Source organism: Chrysochloris asiatica, unplaced genomic scaffold (genome assembly GCF_000296735.1).
Source record: "Chrysochloris asiatica unplaced genomic scaffold, ChrAsi1.0 scaffold00337, whole genome shotgun sequence".
NCBI classification, from domain to species: Eukaryota; Metazoa; Chordata; class Mammalia; order Afrosoricida; family Chrysochloridae; genus Chrysochloris; species Chrysochloris asiatica.
The window spans coordinates 266,925-286,413 of NW_006408855.1; the positions used below are offsets into that span (position 1 = coordinate 266,925).

General features: G+C 46.8%; 2 protein-coding genes across 2 annotated transcripts in view; one reads left to right on the plus strand and one right to left on the minus strand.

Moving 5' to 3' along the window:
- Nucleotides 1-10,800, plus strand: part of CEP250 (centrosomal protein 250kDa) — a 60,548-nt gene extending 49,748 nt beyond the window's left edge. The window contains exons 25-32 of the mRNA XM_006875703.1: nucleotides 871-991; nucleotides 1,935-2,056; nucleotides 2,530-5,109; nucleotides 6,870-6,983; nucleotides 7,125-7,274; nucleotides 7,772-7,873; nucleotides 8,796-8,849; nucleotides 10,525-10,800. Of these exons, the coding sequence (XP_006875765.1) occupies nucleotides 871-991; nucleotides 1,935-2,056; nucleotides 2,530-5,109; nucleotides 6,870-6,983; nucleotides 7,125-7,274; nucleotides 7,772-7,873; nucleotides 8,796-8,849; nucleotides 10,525-10,800 (3,519 nt within the window). The remainder of the gene's footprint in view (nucleotides 1-870; nucleotides 992-1,934; nucleotides 2,057-2,529; nucleotides 5,110-6,869; nucleotides 6,984-7,124; nucleotides 7,275-7,771; nucleotides 7,874-8,795; nucleotides 8,850-10,524) is intronic.
- Nucleotides 10,801-12,617: 1,817 nt separating this feature from the next.
- The window catches only part of LOC102822421 (CMP-N-acetylneuraminate-beta-galactosamide-alpha-2,3-sialyltransferase 2-like), an 18,472-nt gene continuing 11,600 nt past the window's right edge, over nucleotides 12,618-19,489 (minus strand). The window contains exons 4-7 of the mRNA XM_006875730.1: nucleotides 13,877-14,037; nucleotides 13,426-13,465; nucleotides 13,213-13,332; nucleotides 12,618-12,773 (exon numbers count right to left, since the gene is read on the minus strand). Of these exons, the coding sequence (XP_006875792.1) occupies nucleotides 12,618-12,773; nucleotides 13,213-13,332; nucleotides 13,426-13,465; nucleotides 13,877-14,037 (477 nt within the window). The remainder of the gene's footprint in view (nucleotides 12,774-13,212; nucleotides 13,333-13,425; nucleotides 13,466-13,876; nucleotides 14,038-19,489) is intronic.

Here is a 19,489-nt window from a genome sequence, read left to right on the forward strand (position 1 = left end):
GGAAACCTAACAGCAACAACAACAACAATATATATATTTTAAGGTGTTTTTGGTTTTTGTTTTAAGTTTTTATTGTGAATTGAACGATACGGAACATGGAAGAACATTGGTTTTACACTCATCGTTTCATTGCATTGATTACGATGTTATATTGTTTTGCAACAGATTTTTCATTTCAGCCATGAATTAATTATTCTTACTCTAAAAAAGCCTATGAGATGGCCTATTATATTTGAGGTTGCCATGTACAGGAACATTCTAGGCCTACACCAGAGATAAATATTCCACAACTTCCCCCTCACAGTGAGCCTATCAGTTAACAAAAATTGAGTGTCATCAATATGCTGAGCACTCTGAGCTGTAGATACAAAAAAAGAGAAAGACCTGATCTTTGCCCTTAAAAAGGACATGTGACATGGCTGAGGATGCATACTGTATTCCATTAGTGGGCAGAATTAACAGGGTCAATTGTTAGATACACAGAGGCTGGGGATGAGAAGACTACTGGTACCAGGAGGAAGGGGCAGTTCTTTCTGACTCAGGAGGGAATGGGGAAGGAAGACGTGACCTATGGATTAAGCCTCAAAGTCTGAATGTATGGAGGGAAGAGGTGGCCCTTGGGCTAAGACTTCAATTAGGAGTTCAGTCAAAAGACATAGACTTAACAGAAGGAGATTCTAGGCTCCAGCCATTTAGAACTCAGCCTGTCATCACTTCAAGGAGCCAGAGAGTTCAATAACAACTCAGCAGCCTGCAAATAGGTTGGCAGACCACCACAGGCTGCTGCTGAAAAGCGAACTGGAGCCAGAGACTGGGATATCTTTGTAGAAGGGAAGGAACCTGAGTTTAACCAGGCTCTTTATTTCCCAGGATGATCTGAAGGATCAAGCCCAGAAGCTGGAACAGCGTCTAACTCTTACTGAGGCTGAGAAGAAGCAGGTCTGCACAGAGTTACGGGAGCTACAGAGCCAGCTCTCCCAGAACCAGGAAGGTAAGAAGCTCAAGGCTGTCAGGGGGATTTGGTGGAGAGTCCAGAAGTGGCCCACAACTGTGAGGAAATACCTGGAGGCATCTCAAAAGTAGAGACGACCTCTGCCCCCATGAACTGTTTTTCTGTTTTGTTGGCCTTTGAGGGCTATCCTGAAGGAAGGTATTAAGGGGTATGCGTTTGCTAGCCAGCCAGGCTTTCATTTTCTGTCTCTGGAGGAAATTAAATATTAAAAACCCAGGACCAAGGCTAGGATTAGATTCTGCACCTTTTATCCTTTGTATGGTATACTTACGTTTTATCATCTCCAACCATATGCTCAAAATGATTTATCTTTGACGGCGAAAGGTTTGTAATCTTGTTGAGGAGATAGCAAGGAGGGGGAATCTGGGAGAATGTATTAGTGCCACAGCTCAGGACTGGGAAGAGTGATGACTGCTTGGAAAGGAGATAAGAGGGTCTTGAGGCTCAAGCTCTACTGCATAAGAGAAGAGGACAACTTGAGTAGGTCTAGGCTTTGAGTATATCCCACAAGGCTCCTTCTGAGCCACACAAATAGAGCTGGCTATTCATTCATCAAAATCATAGTGCATTTTCCAGGAATGGGGAACAGCTAACAAAACAACCCTGACTCTAGGAACCTCAGCAAATTCATAGAATTGAGGGTTGGAAGGGACCTCTGGAGTCATCCCTCTCAAATCTCTCTGGAGTCCAGGGTTAAGGATCTCTGTCTGGATGAGAAAGTGTGCTGTTTCTGGAAGCACCAGGGAGCCTAGATAGAAGGAGCAGCTGGCAAATGGGGGTGACTCTACAAAACTAGATGTAATGCTCCCCTTTTTGGTCCTGGTGTCCTTTGAGTTTGTTTCCCCAGCCTCCACATCCCTCTTTTCCCCCATCCCCAATCATGATTATGAGTCTTATTTCACTGGCTCTCCTTTTCCCAAAGAGAAATCCAAATGGGAAGGAAAACAGATTTCCCTAGAATCTGAGCTGATGGAACTGCATGAAACCACGGCATCCTTACAGAGTCGCCTACAGCAAGCTGAGCTCCAGAGAATAGAAGCCCAAGTAAGATGGTGCTAGTTTAGGGGAAGGGGTTCCCTCAGGGCCCAGGTTCTAGCTCCCGGGCCTACCTTGACCTATAGCCATACCCCATTCATATGCAGTGACCAAATTCCTCTGCCAAGCCTCAGTTCTTCTGACTCTCCCCATGCCCCTAAGACCTATTATTAAAACATCAGTGAATCCTCCTTAATTACCTTTTCTAAATTGAGATGGAGATTTTTGTTTCCTTCCCTGAAGGACCAGAGTTGGGGGCATGGCTCATTCCCACCAGTTTTTTTCCTCGGAATAGCAGAGCCTTGGGAGGTTGGTGGTAGAATGTTCTTTTACAGTATCAGCTTAAGTGAAATGCACTAGTTTTTTTTTCCCTAAGCTTTTGTCTCTGCTGGTGCTACAAAATAACAGAAAGACGGGCCTGCAGTGGAGTGACAGTATTAGCAGAAGTGTAGTCTAAGGTGGTTTTGCACCTTGTTTTTCAGAATGAGCGAGAGTTGCTTCAGGCAGTCAAGGAGAACCTGACAGCCCAGGTGGAACAGCTGCAAGCATCCATCACAGAAGCCAGGACTCAAGCAAGTGCTGCAGGGATTCTAGAAGAAGACCTGAGAACGGCTCGCTCAGCCCTGAAATTGAAAAACCAGGAGGTGGAGAGTGAGCGTGAGAGAGCCCAAGTCCTGCAAGAGCAGGGCGAGCTGAAGGTGGCCCAAGGGAAAGCTTTGCAGGAGAATCTGGCTCTCCTGGCCCAGGCGCTCTCTGAAAGAGAAGAGGAGGTAGAGACTTTACGGGGGGAAATGCAGGAACTGGAGTCACAACGGGAAATGCAGAAGGCTGCTCTGGAAGTGCTGTCACTGGACCTGAAGAAGAGGAACCAAGAGGTAGATCTGCAACGAGACCAGATTCAGGAGCTAGAGAAGTGTAGGTCTGTTTTAGAGCATCTGCCCCTGGCTGTCCAGGAACGAGAGCAGAAGCTGTCTGTCCAAAGGGAGCAGATCAGAGAGCTCGAGAAGAGCCGGGAGACTCAGAGGAACATCTTGGAGCATCAACTTGTAGAACTTGAGAAGAAGGCCCAAGTGATTGAGTCCCAGAGAGGCCAGATTCAGGATCTGAAGAAGCAGTTGGTTACTCTGGAATGCCTGGCCCTGGAACTCGAAGAAAACCATCACAAACTGGAGCACCAGCAGAAGGCGATTGAGGAGTTGGAAGGCCAGAGGGAAATGCAGAGGGTAACTCTGACCCACATGACATTGGATCTGGAGGAAAGGGGCCAGGAACTGCAGGTCCAGAGCAGCCAGATCCATGAGCTGGAGAGCCACAGCACTCTTCTGGCTGGGGAGCTCCAGGAGAAGGACCAGGAGGTGAAACGCCAGCAAGAACAGATCGAGGAGCTGCAGAGACAGAAGGAGCAACTGACCCAGGATCTTGAGAGGAGGGACCAGGAGTTGAGGCTCCAGAAGGAGCGGGTTCAGGTCCTAGAAGACCAAAGGACGCTGCAGACCAAGATCCTGGAGGAGGATCTGGAGCAGATCAAGTTGTCCTTAAGGGAGCGGGGCCGGGAACTGGCCTCTCAGAAGCTGCACACACAGGAGCAGGCAGAAGAGGGGAAAGGCCAAACTAAAGCACAGCGCGGGAGCCTCGAGCACATGAAACTGATTCTGCGTGACAAGGAGAAGGAGGTGGAATGCCAGCAGGAGCACATCCAGGAACTTCAGGAGCACAAGGAACAACTAGAGCAGCAGCTGCAGAGCCTGCACAGGAAAGTGGGTGAGGCCAGCCTGCTCCTGACACAGCGAGAGCAGGAGATGGTGGCCGTACAGCGGCACCTGCAGGAAGCCAGGGATCAAGGGGAGCTGAAAGAGCGATCACTTCAGGGCCAACTGGAAGAGGCCCAGAGAGCCCTGGCCCAGAGGACCCAATTGCTGGAGACCCTGCAGCAGGAACAGCGGCAGGAGGAGCGTGCAAGGGAACAGGTAAGTGCACTCCAGGGAGCTTTGGAGCAGGCCCATGGGACACTGAAGGAGTGCCAAGCGGAGCTTGAGGACCACAAGGAGCAGGTGCAAAGGCTCCAGGAGGAGCTGGCCATGGAAGGACAGCGGGTACAGGCCCTGGAGGAGGTGTTGGGTGAACTGAGGGCTGAGTCTCGGGAACAAGAGAAAGCCCTTCTGGCCATTCAGCAACAGTGTGCTGAGCAGAAACAGGAACATGAGGTGGAGATCAGGGCCCTGCAGGAGAGCTGGCTACAGGCAGAGGCCACACTTAAGGAGAGGAGCCAAGAGCTGGAGACCCTGCAGGCTGATAGCCAATCCTGCCAGCATCGGGAGGCGACTGCCCGGGAACAGGCGGAAGCCCTCCAGGAGGCCCTCAGCCAAGTGCAGGCTGCCCTTCAGGAGAAAGAGCAGCATCTCTTTGGGCAGGCAGAGCTGAACTGTAGCCTGGAAGCCAGCACTGCCGCTCTGCAGGTTACGCTGGACTCCTGCCAGGCACAAACCCGGCAGCTGGAGGAGGCCCTGAAGATGCGGGAAGGTGAGCTCCGGGACCAGGATCTGCAACACCAGGAGGTTGTACAGCAGCTCCAGCAGACACTTGTGCAGAGAGATGAAGAACTGAGACGCCAGAAGGAACAGGGAAGGCTGCTAGAGAATTTCCTCACTCAGAGGGACCAAGACAATGTGATCCAAGCGGGGCAGGAAGAGATGAAAGGCCTTCGTGAAAACTTGAGAGAGCTCCAACTGACTCTAGCCCAAAAGGAAGAGGAGATCTTGGAGCTAAAAGAAGCCCACCAAAGAAGGAACCTGGAGGACTCACCCCAAAGCCACAAAGCCTCCCCAGTGGAGGAGCCCTCTTTAACAGTTGATTGTTTAGGACCCAGGATGCAGCAGGAGCTAGAGCGACTACAGGGAGCCCTGAAGCAGACGGAGGCCAGGGAGATTGAGTGGAGGGAGAAGGCCCAGGACCTGGCACTGTCCTTGGCGCAGAGCAGGACCAGTATCAGCAGTCTGAAGGAGGTGGCCATGTTCCTGCAAGCCTCTGTCCTAGAGCGGGACTCGGAGCAACAGAGGCTGCAGGTGAGTCACTGCGGGAATATAAGGGCCAGGGGCAGAGCATATCTTAGAGGTATGAGAAAGCACTGCGATATAAATGGAACTCAGAATTTGCTAGTCCCTGTTCTCACCAAGCTTACAGTCTGCTGGATAAACTGCAATGTGATGGGTGCCTAATAAGGAAAGTTCAGTGTGCTCTTAATGTACTGGAGGAACACCTGACTTTTTCCAGGGGTGGGTCCTGGCAAAAGTGGCATTTAAAATTAGATCTAAAGGGGCCAGTAAGGAATTAGCCAAGCAGAGGCAGGAGATCAGGGAACATCTGTGTAGGTGATTTAAACTGCTTAAGACAGATGGGGGAGTTAGCAAGAGAAGAAAGGGCAGCAGGCACCTCGTTATTCAGAGCTTCTAAGTTATGCTGAGGAACCTGGGTGATTAGGTGAAGGGTTTTGGACAAGGAAAGGCAACATGATCAGATACAAAATTCAAAAGAAAGATCACTCCAGCTGCTGTGTGGGGCAATGGTAGATCTGAGGAGATCCATTAAGAGATTATATAATACAAGTCCAGGACACCGTGGAAACCTAAAATAGTAAGAGAATGGATGGAGATTCATGGGTCGATTTAAGAGATTCATTGGGCTTCTGGCAATTGATTGGCCACGAGGTAAAAGAGTTTGATGGCTTCCTCCATCTCTATTGACCATAGTAGGGTGCTTAGCTTAGAGATGTAGGAAGCTATCAGTACGTGAAATGCCATTTCTACTTCCAAACCTACTCTTACAGGGCATTTCCTGTCACTCTTGGGTTCCTGAGAATGAATGTTCAGTCAATAATGTGTCTTGGGTCAGGGTCACTATATCCCTCCCCCCTACCCCAGACCCTCATGAGAGCCTTTCAGATGCAGCTTCTCATAGTAATAATATGTGTTTGTTTGTTTTTTAATTTTATATACCAGGCACTGTTGTACTCTCACTTGCTTCCACAAATAACCCTGAAAAGTGAGCACTGATATTATCCTTATTTTACAATTGAGGAATGGAGACTAGAAGAACTAACATGCCCAAGATCATACAGCTGGTATGGCAGAACTAGGAGATGTTAGCTTTGCAGTGCTCTGGAGTCTATAGTCTGTTTTACCACCAAACTCTTCTTTTCTCCCAAACAACATCCATCCACACATGTGCACTCATTTGGTTTTGTCTGTTTCTTCTTGTCCATTACCTAGAATATATGCATGTGGCTTTCAAAAAGTTTAAGGGAAAATTTCATTGTCTTAATTCCATTTTTTCATAAACTATTTGCAGCCCCCTTGTATAGCATTGGACTTCTCCATTTTTTCAAGAATTTAACTCCCTAAGACTTGATCTATACTTCATGGAGCAGTTTACAAATGAGGAAGTCAGGGTTTGGGGAGAACTCATATCTTCACTAAGGTCACAGGCTAATATGTGGTGGCGGTGTGACTCTAGGGTTCCATGCTCTTCCCACAGTACCTTAAGGCACCTTGTTATCACTTCACTTTATGGCACATCTAAACAGACTGGCTGCCAGACCTAACTCACTCACTACTCACTACGTATCCTCGGGTAGATGGCTCTCTGAGCCTTTGCTTTATCCATCTGTAGAATGAAGGTTCTGGACGACAAAACAGAATAGCTCAGAGGCCCTGGGGAAATAAGACTAACCTGACAAAAAGAGTAAACTGGCTGTTAGAAGAATGAAGGACAGGGTGGGCCTTGATAGGAGTTTGACATGGTTTTGTTCCATACCTCGAAACCCCAGGATGAGTTGGATCTCACCAGACAGGCTCTGGAGAAGGAGCGGCTATACAGCCCAGGCCCGACCAGTAGAGCCGAACCAGGACACAGAGGAAAGCAGACTATGCAGCCAGGAGTGGTGAGCTGGGAGCCTGTGGGAACAGACTTCCCAGGAGGGAGCTCCTGTCTAGGAATTCGTCCCTTTCCCTTGGCATTTGCATCCCTGAAGCCCAGACCTGCCAGATTGGTCCCCGAGGTGAGATTCACAGGTTTCCCACAGGTCTCAGGAGTAGAAGCTGAGCCTAGCCCCAGAATGGAGGAGAAACAGAGACAAAGACTTGAGCACCTACAGCAAGCAGTGGCACAGCTAGAGATTGAGCGGAGTAGGCTGCAGCGCCATAATACCCAGCTGCGGACCACCTTGGAGCAGGTGAGCAACTTCCGCTGCCCCTAGCTCCATCCTCCAGTGGGCATGTGTCCTCCATTTTTCAGGCAACATTTAGATCAAGAGAGAGCCAACTACAGCCCATGGCCCAAATCAACCTACTGGTTGTTTTTGAAAATAAAGTTTTATTGGGATCTAGCCATGCCCATTCATTTATGTATTGTCGAGGGCTGCTTTCCTGCTACAACAGCAGAATTGAATAGTTGCACAAAAACTGTGTGGCCCCCCAAAGCCTAAGATATTTACTACAGAAAAGGTGTGCTGACCTGAGCACACTTGATCTTCAGAGGCTGAGCCCAGGAGTATCTCTTTGCACTCAAGACTGCCCTGCTGTGTGCTCTCAGCCCAGGAGTTAGTTCCCATGCTTGCTGTCCCCTCACAGTCACTCTTGCCCATGCACTGGTCTCCTCTCTTGAGAAAGACAGCTTTGCTCCAGCCCCAGAGATAAACTGAGCCCAGAATTCTCACTGACATCTCGACAGGTAGAACGGGAGCGGAGGAAACTGAAGAGGGATGCCATGCGCGCTGCCCGGGCGGGGGTCCTGGAGACCAGCGAAGGCACACCACCACCACCTACACAGCAGGTTTGCTGCCTTAGGAGCACCCGATCCCAGCCACCCCTAAAGTGCCATGCTTCCCAGGCCACCCATGGAGAGGAGACAGCCAATTCAGCCAATTCAGAGAGCCTTTTTTCTGACTGTACCCCTGGAGGAGTTCCAGCTTCAGTGGTTGGAGATGTACTTAAGACTAACAGTCCTGCCTTCTTTGGAACTCTGAAAGCCTTCACAGACATCTAATCTGCTTCCCCAGCCCCACCACCAACACTTTGGGCTCCCCAGGAACAGGGCTCACCAGGCTTCTGGTCACTGTCCCTGGTGTATAGATATGTGTGATACCTGCCAGTCCTTGATGCATAGGAGTTTGATGGCCTCCTTGCCCCTTGCATTATTAAGTTTATAAAATTAAGTTTACATTGAGTTCATCTGTGATATTTGCTAGGGCCAAAGTCCCCTTTAGGGGTAAATGGCTCCGGAAAGATGCCCTTAAACCAGTCCTGTTTTCACAGATGTATACCCATCAACAGCCACAGTCCTACAGGGAGGGGCTGTTTCTGGTGGCTGCACATCTCCCAGCAATCCACCCCAGTTCTTTGAGTGAGAGTTTCTTTTTCTGAACTTCCTCTCTGCATCCTTAGCTCACAGCCTAGAGCAAGCCCAAAACAGACACACGATATGTTCTGTGAAATGAAGGAATGCCTCAACGAAGCAATACCAGTCAGGCCTTTTTGATGTTCAGTGTCAGATCTCCATGGGCATTGCCTGTGAGACTGGGGTAGGACCCCTGGGCCTCTCCTTACCCCAAGGCCATGTGCCCCACAGAGGTTCAGTCTGATCTCATCGCCCTTGCCCAGGCCCCCCAGATTGCGATGAGATAGCTGGAGGCTGCCTGCAGAAACTCTAGAGTAAGAAAGCCTATTCCAATCAAAATGGTATTTGTCTTCCACAGGATGCAATAGGACAGAAGTGCTCCTCCGATGTTCTGGCTGAACTGCAGAAAGAGGTACATTTTGGAAGATTCATTTTCCGAGTCCTTTTTTAACCTTCCCTTGCACTCAAGCAACAAGGCTTTAGTGTCTGCATGTGTTTGGCCCTTTGTGTACCTCCACGGGGAGAGGAGAAATAGTACCTGCCTTCAGAGAACTTCAGTCTATATGGGAAGGCAGAAAGATCTCTAGCTCCAGCTCAGAGAGTGGGTTTGGGGAAGAAAGCATGATCTAAGCCTCAGACCTGCAAATTAATACAGGAAGGGAAAGGAAAAAGAAGAGGGCTGGAGAGCAGACAAAAAAGTCTAGAAGGCTAAAACAAGTAGAATTTTCCTGGCCACCTCTGTCTTCAGAGCAGCCGAGTAGGCTGGCAGAGGCACCATGATCCATACCTCATAACCCAGGTCAGGTAGTAGCCACATAGGGAAACTGTATAAAGTGACTTCTTGCCTCCAAACTTTCACCCAAGGGTTACTAGAACTGTGGAAAATCTTGATTTCTGAGCCAAGTTCAGAGTCAGTAGTCATTCTAGGGTTTGACCTTTATTATTACTTTGAATTCTGTTAAACTCATGAAAAGCAGTCCTGGAGACAAGGCTAAGACTTGGGTAAAGCAGGAGAGACACCTTGGGTGTAAACTGTAAGGAGGAGCACTCACTCCCAACCTAACATGTCGCCTCAAATTTTGTTCCCCGAGTGCCACTCGCCTCATCCTAGTCCAAGACCTGCTCTAGAGTCCCAATAGCTTCACTGTCTGGTAGTCTCAGTCTGTCCATCTGAAGAATGGAAGGCTTAATCTATGATTCTCAGCCCTAGCTATCCCACTTGGGAAATTTTGAAAAGCTACGGATGTCCAAGCCTCATCCCAGTTTAATTAATCCACAATGTAGGGTGTGCACTGGACTGCAAACTACAAACTGAACAGCTTGAGCCTACCAGCTGCTCCATGGGAGGAAGATGAGGCTTTCTGCTCATACAATGAAACCCTATACAGGGTCGCTGAGTTGGAACCAACTCAGTGGTACTTAACTTTTTTAAAGCTCCCAAAAAAGGCATAGTGGGACTTTGCATAGTGATTTAAACGTTTTGTTTTTATTTGGATGATGGTTATATAGATATATACATTATCAAACTCATCAAAATGTGTACAGGTAATCCCTATCTATGACAGGATTCTGTCCCGTGACTCCATCATTAAGTCAGTTCTGATATAAATGGAATCTCTTTTTTTCTTTCTAGTTTTTGTTATTGTTACCTTTTATTATCAGTGTCTTTATAAGTTCTGTCTTTGGGGGGCGTGGAAACAGTACATACATGCCACTTCAACATTATAGGAGTTAGTCCTAATCTAATTACAGTGTTCTGTTCCAATGTATGATTTGTTTTAACTCGAATACATCTTAAGTCAGGGACTATCAGCTCTTAAAATTGGGTATTTTATTACATATAAATTATTCCTCAGCAAAGTTGATGAAAGTAGTTGTACTATTTTTTAGCATCCTCTTTGAGTCTCATGTGGTTCCTAGGGGTCCTTCCCCCCAAACACCCCAAAGCCTGACTCTGAGATATGTGTATGTGGTAGAGTTAATTCAAAAGCTGGTCCAACAAGAGTCATAACAGCACAAAACAGGAGGAGCTGAGGCAGCTTTGAGGTCCTCAGCTCCTTCCTCCCTCTTGGTTCTTCTGCCACCAGGTGGCCCTGCTACGAGCCCAGCTGGCCTTGGAGCGGAAGCAGAAAGAAGAGTACATCGCTCGCTCAGTGCAGACCAGCCGTGAGCTAGCAGGACTGCACCACAACCTCTCCCACTCACTCCTTGCTGTGGCCCAGGCCCCGGAGGCCACTGTCCTTGAGGCTGAGACCCGCAAGCTGGATGAGTCCCTGACCCAAAGCCTGACATCCCCAGGGCCTATCCTGCTACACCCCAGCCCCAGCCCCAGCCCTAGTGCTACCCAAGCCACCACCAGGTAGCAGCCACAGTCAGGGCAGAATCTAGTCTAACCTGGGAGCACTCAGATAGGCAGCTGATGATTGTCGAATGGGTCAGAGCTCAGCAACATAGTTAGAGGTTTGATAGGGGAAGGGTCTGACTATTGTCTAACCTGGGCACCCCAGACCAGCTGGCATTGTCAGGAAGAGACAAGGGGGAGTCTGGGGATGAGCTTCAGATCACGTGGGAAGGAGGTGAATCCCAGTCACCTGCTAGCCTACCAGGCCACCCAGAAAAGTGCTTTGCCCTGCCTTTCACCTAGAATTTATTACCCTAGCACTCCACCCTCTCCTTCCCCTTTAATAATAAACTCTGGCCTTTGCGTTGTTTGCTGCTCCTCTCTACTCACGCACCTGGGCAGCAGCAGAACATCAAAGACATTTACTGAGGAAAAATTTGCCCGAGATCTTGCATGAATATTTGGATGTCATATGCTGTGTAGGGTAAGCACTGGACTTCAAAGCACAAGCCATTCCATAGGAGAAAGATGAAGCTTTCTGCTCCTGAAAAGATTTACAGCCTCAGAAACCTATCCAGGGATCGCTGTGAGTCAGAACCAACTCCACAGCGTGTACCAACAACAACAACATGCCCTGCTAAAGAAGAGTTACAGAAGAAACACAAAACAAAGCCCCTGTCCAGAGAGCTTGCAGTCAAATTGGTAATAATGGACTAACTCATTAATAAAAGACAATTCTGTGTACCCACTACAAGTGCTGTCAAAATTCCAAGGGACTGGGAAAGGAATACGTGAAGTGGCCCTTGAAGAATGTAGAGGAGTTGAGAGAGGTAGCTAAGCATTTCTGAGACTGGTCTGTCTGACAGAGTTTCTGTTAGACTGAAGTTGGATGCATACAAAGGGAGATTATGGAGGGCCTTGGAATCTAGATTTGAACTCCTGGGTTATGAGAAAACATTAAAAGTTCTTGTCTTAAAACACACCAAGTTGACCTTTGACTAAAATCAGAGTCTCTGGCATTCAGGGCTTCCATCTGGTTTCATTCGTCTTTTACTGTGGGTGAATGCCCTTGAGGTGTCCCTTTAGGGCATGCCAGCTGGAACTCACACTGGTCCCCTGGACTCCAGCCATTTGTCAAGCCAGTCAAGAGGATGGACTGGGCTGGAATTTGTCACTTAGATACAGGCAGTGGTGGAAGCAGTTGGGATTGAACCCAGCTGACAAGCTTAGGACCTGTAATCAGCAACTTCCTCAAATCCTAAGAGAGAAGGCCAATTTTCTTTAAAGTAGCAGGGCCTGGCCTGTCATTTCATTGAGGTCTCTAAGGTCAATGGGAAGTTATAAGCATGGGCTCACTGTTGTTTTTGTTGTTAAGTGTCATCGAGTCGATTCCGACCCATAGCAACCCTGCACAGGTTTTCCGAGGAGCAGCTGGTAAGCTTGAACTGTTCAAACCGGCTTTGCAGTACAGCGCATTAACCCACAGCACCACACCAGGACTAAATAAAAAATCCTGATCAACTTTCAAATTACAAAAACATATTCCAAAGGAGTCATGAAATTGATGTTGGACTCTTGGTTCGTTTATTTGTGGGTTTTTTTGTTTTGTTTTGACTTGGTGATTCATTTGTTTTTGAGAATCTGGAATAGAATATAGCACTTTAAAGCCACCAGGAATCCAATGGGAGAAAAAAACAAACAAGGTTTTTTTCTTGAGTAGCAGAGTGATCTCCATCCAGGGTCCACTTGAAGCCCAGTCCTTACCTGACATTCCAAGTCCCCATTGAGTACTTGTCAGCCTGCTGGGGCCTCCAGTAGCTGAACAGGCTGGGGACAATCTCAGGTGTACATAACAATCTTTCCCTCACAATGCAACCGAAGGATGACATTTCTCTCCACTTGGGGATTGTTCATGGTGTTCGTGGACCAATATGTATTATTCCAGTAACGAGACCACTTTTTGAGATTGTCTGTCCCGAAACCAAACAAGGAGACCTGGGAAATGGGATAAGGCAGGACATGGTCATGAGATGGCAGGCTGGTTCCTACCCTCTCTCACCATTCAGCAAACCTCCACTCAACATTTAGTGTGATGATAGGTCACTGCTGAGAGGGAAATGGAGTTCACCTGCTCTACAGAAGAAGATGCTGGAGATGGTGACGTGAATTTACTCAGAGCCACCCAGAAGAGTATCTATTAGTTGCCCCTTAAATTGAAGGAAGAAAAGATTCCCTAGGGAGATAAGGAAAGGGCATTGCAGGCAGAGGGGACAGCATGTGAGAAGACATGAGCAGCTGTTGTAAAAACCCCAAGAAGTCCAATGTGTGAACCTGAAGGGAGCAGGTGAGGAGAGGACCCAGATCATGCAGTCCTTGGGAAGACAATTTTAGTGGCAGAGTGATAGAAGTCTTTGAGTTGCAGAAGATGTCTTACCTGATCACAGGTGTGCAAGGCATAGGACACAGCCACGAACCCCAAGGATGGAGACTTAGCCTGGTTTTTCAGCCATATTTCTTGGATGTACTTGAGGAAGGTGAGGCTGATCATTAAGATCTGGGGAAACATGGGGAAGGGAGTAAGACTTGTCTCCTGACCCGTCCATGGTCATGTCCTGCTCATTCTACTTTCCCTTCCTGTGTATCTCACCTTGTTTTTGTTTCCATCAGGGAACTGGGCGATCTGAAATCTAAAAAGTAATCGAGGGTAGGGGTGTTTCAGAGTCACCTGACACAATAGCTCTCAAGCTTCGGCAATTCAGTATCCAGCAGGGGTCTCCCCAGGAGCCCCCTGCTGTCAGCCCATACAGGGACCCCTTCACTATACCCTGGGTTTTTTGGTTTCCAGGTGATGTCTGTACGCAGGGTTTTCATGAACCACTCCAGACCAGATGAATTCAGTGGAAGCACCAGAAACTGGGTGCCAGGCTCTTGAATGCTGGCAGTCTCAGGGTACATAATGCGCATGGTGGTTTTGTTACCCACATCCATCTCAAAACCCTGGACAGGGGCCTGGCTTATCCTTGGAAAGAAGGGCAGGGTAGTTATTTGGTTATTTGAAGGAAGAGGATTTGGCCTGTCTCTACCTAACTTGTACCCACCTGAGGACCATGTCATGTTGGTTAATCTTGAAGCCATAGCCAGAGCCCTGGAGGAACCTTGAGTTCCCCACCACTGCACAGGTGCGGCAGGAAGCTCCCTTAGTCGGTGGCGCCTGCTGCTTCCTATTCTTAAGCTCTATCTCCTGCTTACCCTGAAGACCCTAGGAGCATAGGAAGGAGGAGTTTAAAGACTTAGTCCAGGCTCCAAATGTTTGTGAAAGGTTAGAACCCAGAACCATGAAGAGGGAAATGGGCAATGTCTGGGATTGGGTACAGGAACTAGACAGAGGCCAAAATGTGAACTGACCATCCACAGTAACAGAGCATCAGAAGACATAGGGACATCTGATCCCTGCAGGGGCTCAACAGCCCTTCTGAAGTGTTTGTCAAACCATTCAGACTCGCCAGGTGTGCGGAGACATTTGGAGCACTTGAACTTCCCAGGTGGACAGCCACATCTTCTGGAAGAGACCCTGAGGCAAGAACAGGTACCTGGGAATGTTATGACTATCTTAGGGAGATTATTTTGGTTGAACTCCTGGTCCAGGAAGGAAGCTATCAGCCTCCATGAAAGCACGCAGGCAGCCATCAAACCCAGTTTCATGTATTGAACCCTCATCTCTGGCCTTGAAAGCGGTGTCTCTTGCAGGCTGTAGATTGACTTTGATACCTAGTGCTGGAGAGATGATAGGCTGGGGCCACACACATCCCCTGTGTCCCCCCCCCATCCTGATTGCTTCCATTCTCCCTAAACTCCCCACAGCTCACCTCCCCAAATCTTACCTCTTGCCTGTACCTACTAATCACTAAGGGGAAGAAATTTGCCAAGACCTGAGCTGAAGGCTGAAGGGATGGGAGATGTTACAGTTGGTGTGTCCTCTGGCCTCCAGAAGGAAATTAATGCCCAGTGGGGTCTTTTGTGCCAGCACAGTTATATCAGAGAGCTCATCACAGAGGCCACATTGTGACCTCCATATAGGATTACGGACAAGGCCCCCTCCTTCACTTTGAAATTCAGCCTAGAGCCCATCTAATTAGGGACATTTTGGAAATCACGTGTTGAAGGTAGGATGCCAAGGCTGATGTGGGTGAGCTGGAGGCAGAGAAAGGAAAGAAATTGTCCCTTGTAGAGGGAATTGATGATGATGATGAAAGTGAATATCTGTTACATTCAATCCCTAAAATCTCTCAGGGGTTGACTTTCTTTTCTAGTTGAGAATTGTTACCAAGATAAATAGCCCCTCAGGCAGGAGAGTACCTCTCTGAGGAAACACCCAAGAGAAAAACCGAAAGATGCTGACTGGCAGCTTCCATTTTCTTCATCTTGGAATAGTCCTTGGAACCCAGTTTCCATGTTGTGAGAAAACCCAAGGAGCCACATGGAAGATGATAGATCCCCAGCCAGTAGTCCCGACTGAACCCATCCCCCAGCTGGCAGCCAGAATCAACTTGTCAGCTTCGTGAGTGAGCCATCTTGAAAGTGGCCATTCCATGGAAAAGAAAGGTGTTCCCACAGAGCCCTGTCCAAACTGTAAAATCATGAAATCAAGGATTGTTCTTGTTTTAAGTCACCAAGTTTTGGGGTAGTTTATTAAACAGTAGTAGATAATTGAAATAGTGTGTCACTATTAAAATAGTGTGGTGCTGTGGAACAGCACTGGACTGTGAACCACAAGGTTGGCAGTTCAAGTCCACCAGCTGCTCCTCAGACACCCTATACAGGATAGCTATTAGTTGGAACTGACTCGATGACACTAAACATTAAAATGAAAAGAGTCTTGGTGTGGCACTGGGTTAATGCACTGAACTGCAGAGTCAGTTTAATCTCAAGGTTGGCGGCAGTTCAAGCTCACCAGCAGCTCCTTGGAAACCCTATACAGGGTCGCTATGGGTCGGAACCGGCTTGATGGCCACAACATTAAAATGAAAAGGAAAGCAAAAGGTTGTAAGAGATTTCAGAAACGTTAACTAGAGTACACAATAAACAAAAGGAATTCAAAAGGAAACAGACAATGCAGGTAGCAGAACATCTCAAAAATTGTATCATCAGGAGCTAAGACTAGGATCCACGAATTGTGAACATGTGTCCGTTTAAGTAAGGAACATTGAGATAACAAGAAACAGTTCTTATAAACAAAGTATGCTTGTGCTGATGAATGGAAGGGCTATTTTCAGGGTTTGGTTACAGTGCTGCTAAGACTTTGAACTATGTGGATCATGACAAGCTATTGATAGCATTGCGGAGAATGAGTATTCCTGAACACTTAATTGTGCTCATGAAGAACCTGTACACAGACTAAGAAGCAGTCATTCAAACAGAACGTGGGGACGCTGCATGGTTAAAATCAGGAAAGGTGTACTCAGGGTTGTATTCTTTCACCATACTTATTCAATCTGTATGCTCAGCAAATAATTCGAGAAGATGGATTATATGAAGAAGAATGTGGCTTCAGGATTGGAGGAAGACTCATTAATAACCTGAAATATGCAGATAATACAACCTTGCTTGCTGAAAGTGATGAGGGTTTAAAGTACTATGAAGATCAAAGCCTTCAGTATGGGTTGCACCCCAATGTAATGAAAACAAAAATCCTCACCACTGAACCAATAAATGGAGAATAGATTGAAGTTGTCAAAGGACTTCATTTTGCTTGGATCCACCATCAACACTCATAGAAGCAGCAGTAAAGAAAATCAAAGAACATAGTGCATTAGTCAAATCTGCTGCACAAGACCTCTTTAAAATGTTCAAGAGCAAAGATACCAGTTTGTGATCTTAACATGAGCTTGATCCAAGCCACGGTATTTTCAGTAGCCTCATATGAAAGTTGGACAATAAATAAGGAAGGCTGTAGAAGAATTAATGCATTTCAGTTACGGTGTTGGAGGAGAATATTAAAAGTACCATGGACTGCCAGAAGAACAAACAAATCTGTGTTGGAAGCTCAACCAGAATGCTCCTTAGAAGCCAGGATGGTCAAACTTTGTCTCTCCTACTTAGGATATATTATCTGGAGGGACCAGTCCCTGGAGAAAGACAACATACTTGGTAAAGTGGAGGATCAGCACAAAAGAGGAAGACCCCCAAAGAGATGGATTGGTCCAGTGGCAGCAGCAGTGGAGCCAAGTGTAGCTAGCACTGATTGTGAGGATGGTGCAGTGTATCATTCTGTTGTGCACAAGATCACTATCACTCAGAACCGACTTGATGGCACCTAACAACAGTCAAGATAGAGAACATTACCAGCACTCCAAAAGTCTCTCTCTTTCTCTCTCTTTTTTTTTTTTTTTAATTCCAGTTATTTATTCATTTACTCATGTAACAAATGTTTATTGAATACCTACTACATGGCAGGCACTATTACAATATATTGGTGAGGAAACTCTCAGTTACACATAAAAGGGATGATAAATTACCTTCAGAATAAAAGGAAATGTATTGATTCATGTAACTAGAAAGTGCAGAGGTAGCGCTAACCTTAAATTCTGCTTGATCCACTCACTCAACAGTACCCCTAAGGAACCTGTTTTCTTGTCAACTGTCTCTCTGCTCTGCTGCCTACTGGTTTGGTATCACCCCTACCACTCCTAATGCTAGCGCTCCAAAATTCCCAACAAAATTCTGAGATGCATTGTGTTTGGACCAAATTAGGTCACAAGCAACTCCTAATACTGTGACCAAAGTAAAGAAAGCAATGATTGGTCTGTTGTTGTTAAGAGCTGTCAACTCATAGCGACCCTGTATAGGATTTCCAAGGAACAGCTGGTGGGTTTGAACTGCTGACCTTGTGCTTCACAGTCCAGTGCTTATTCTATAGCACCACACCAGGACTTCTAGTCTACGTTATATTTTATCCCTAGAACCAGGAATGCGGTCAGTTTCTCTGGAGCCTCATGATCTGTAGATGGAAAAAGCACCATTGAGAAGGAAGAATTGAGAAATGGATTCCAAAAATCCATTATACACTATATCAGGACTCTGGATTTTAAAATTAATGAGGTTTATAGGGTTCATGCCTTCAAGGTGTTCCTAAAATTTTCTAAATCTTTCATTGGTGGTGTTCTTGTGGTTCTTATCATTCATTTTTTAATCCTATAGGAATAAAATGATAGGAGGGAAATAAATAAACATTTAACAAATATATAAAAATATCCACCAGTCATCTGTCAATTTGTCATACTGTGATGGCTTGTGAGTTGCTGTGATTCTGGAAGCTATGCCATGGGTTTTGGGTTTTTTTCCCCTCTTTCTTCCTCTAGTCATGTTCTGGCCACTGATGCCAGGTCAAATGGGTACTATCTGCAAGTATGGGTGTTCTTGTGCATCTCCCCTCACATCATATCGTCTGGATGCTTTACACTCCATTCTAGTCCTGTGGGGCCATGTCCCTGCCCCTGGGCCCAGGAGTCCCCAGGTCTCGTCATACTGCTGGTTAACCAGGTCTCAATCCAGGTTAACAGGAGTCTATTGAATGTGGTCAGACTTAGTTCACAACTTCATTGCTGTTTTCCCCCACTTCCCCTTATCGGTGACCAAAGTGGTCAGCAGCAGGACCATATGCCTGCTAGTGCATTCCATTTGAGTTTCAGTCTCGTTTAATTCCACCCAATGGTACCTGACATTATATTCGTTTAGTTTTGCCTGTTTTAGAGCTTCAAGGAGCTCTGGTAGCGTAGTGGTTACAAATCAGGCTGTGAACCACAAGGTGAGCAGTTCGAAACTACCAGCTGTTCTGTGGGAGAAAGATGAGGCTTTCTGCTCCTGTAAAGATTTACAGCCTCAGAAACCCTGTTCAGGGTCGCTATGAGTCGGAACCGACTCCACGGCATATAACCACCACCACCAGAGCTTCATTTAATGGAATCACACAGTATGTCATCTTTTATGTCTGACTAAAAAGGAACCCTGATGGCTCCACAGGTTAAGCATTAGGCTACTAACAAAATGGTTGGTGGTTCAAACCCATCAGCCACTACAGGAGAAAGATGAAGCTATCTGCTTCCGTAGAGATTTACAGCCTCAGAACTCTTATGGAACAGTTCTACTCTGTCCTATAGGGTCAAAATGAGTTGGAATCAACTCGACAGCAGGGAGGTTGAAGAATGAAACTAATTACTTTGATGTGTGTGATTATATTAAGATTTGTTGATCTGTCAAAGTTTGGGAAAGAATTAGTGGTAGATACATAGTAAGCTAAGCAATTTTTTAAATGTCAGTTGTGAACTTAACCAAAAAGGTGATAACAAATGTTTTTGAAGGCTATGAAGGGAACACTTGGAAAAAAGAATGATGTAAATCTTCCATAATTGTCATGTGCTGTCGAGTTGGTTTCAACTCAGAGCGGCCTCATATAAGGTATCCAAGAGTGACTGTTGGGTTTGAACTGCCAGCCTGTGGTTAGCAACCCAGTACTTATCCTACAGCACCACACCAGGTTCCATTGTGGTGGTGGTGGTGGTGGTAGGTGCCATTGAGTCGGTACCAACTCATAATGACCCTATGTACAACAGAACAAAACACTGCTCGATACTTATGGGCCAACCTCCCAATTGTTGTCACACTTGAACCCATTGATGCTGCCACTTTGCTAGTCCATCTCACTGGGGGTCTTA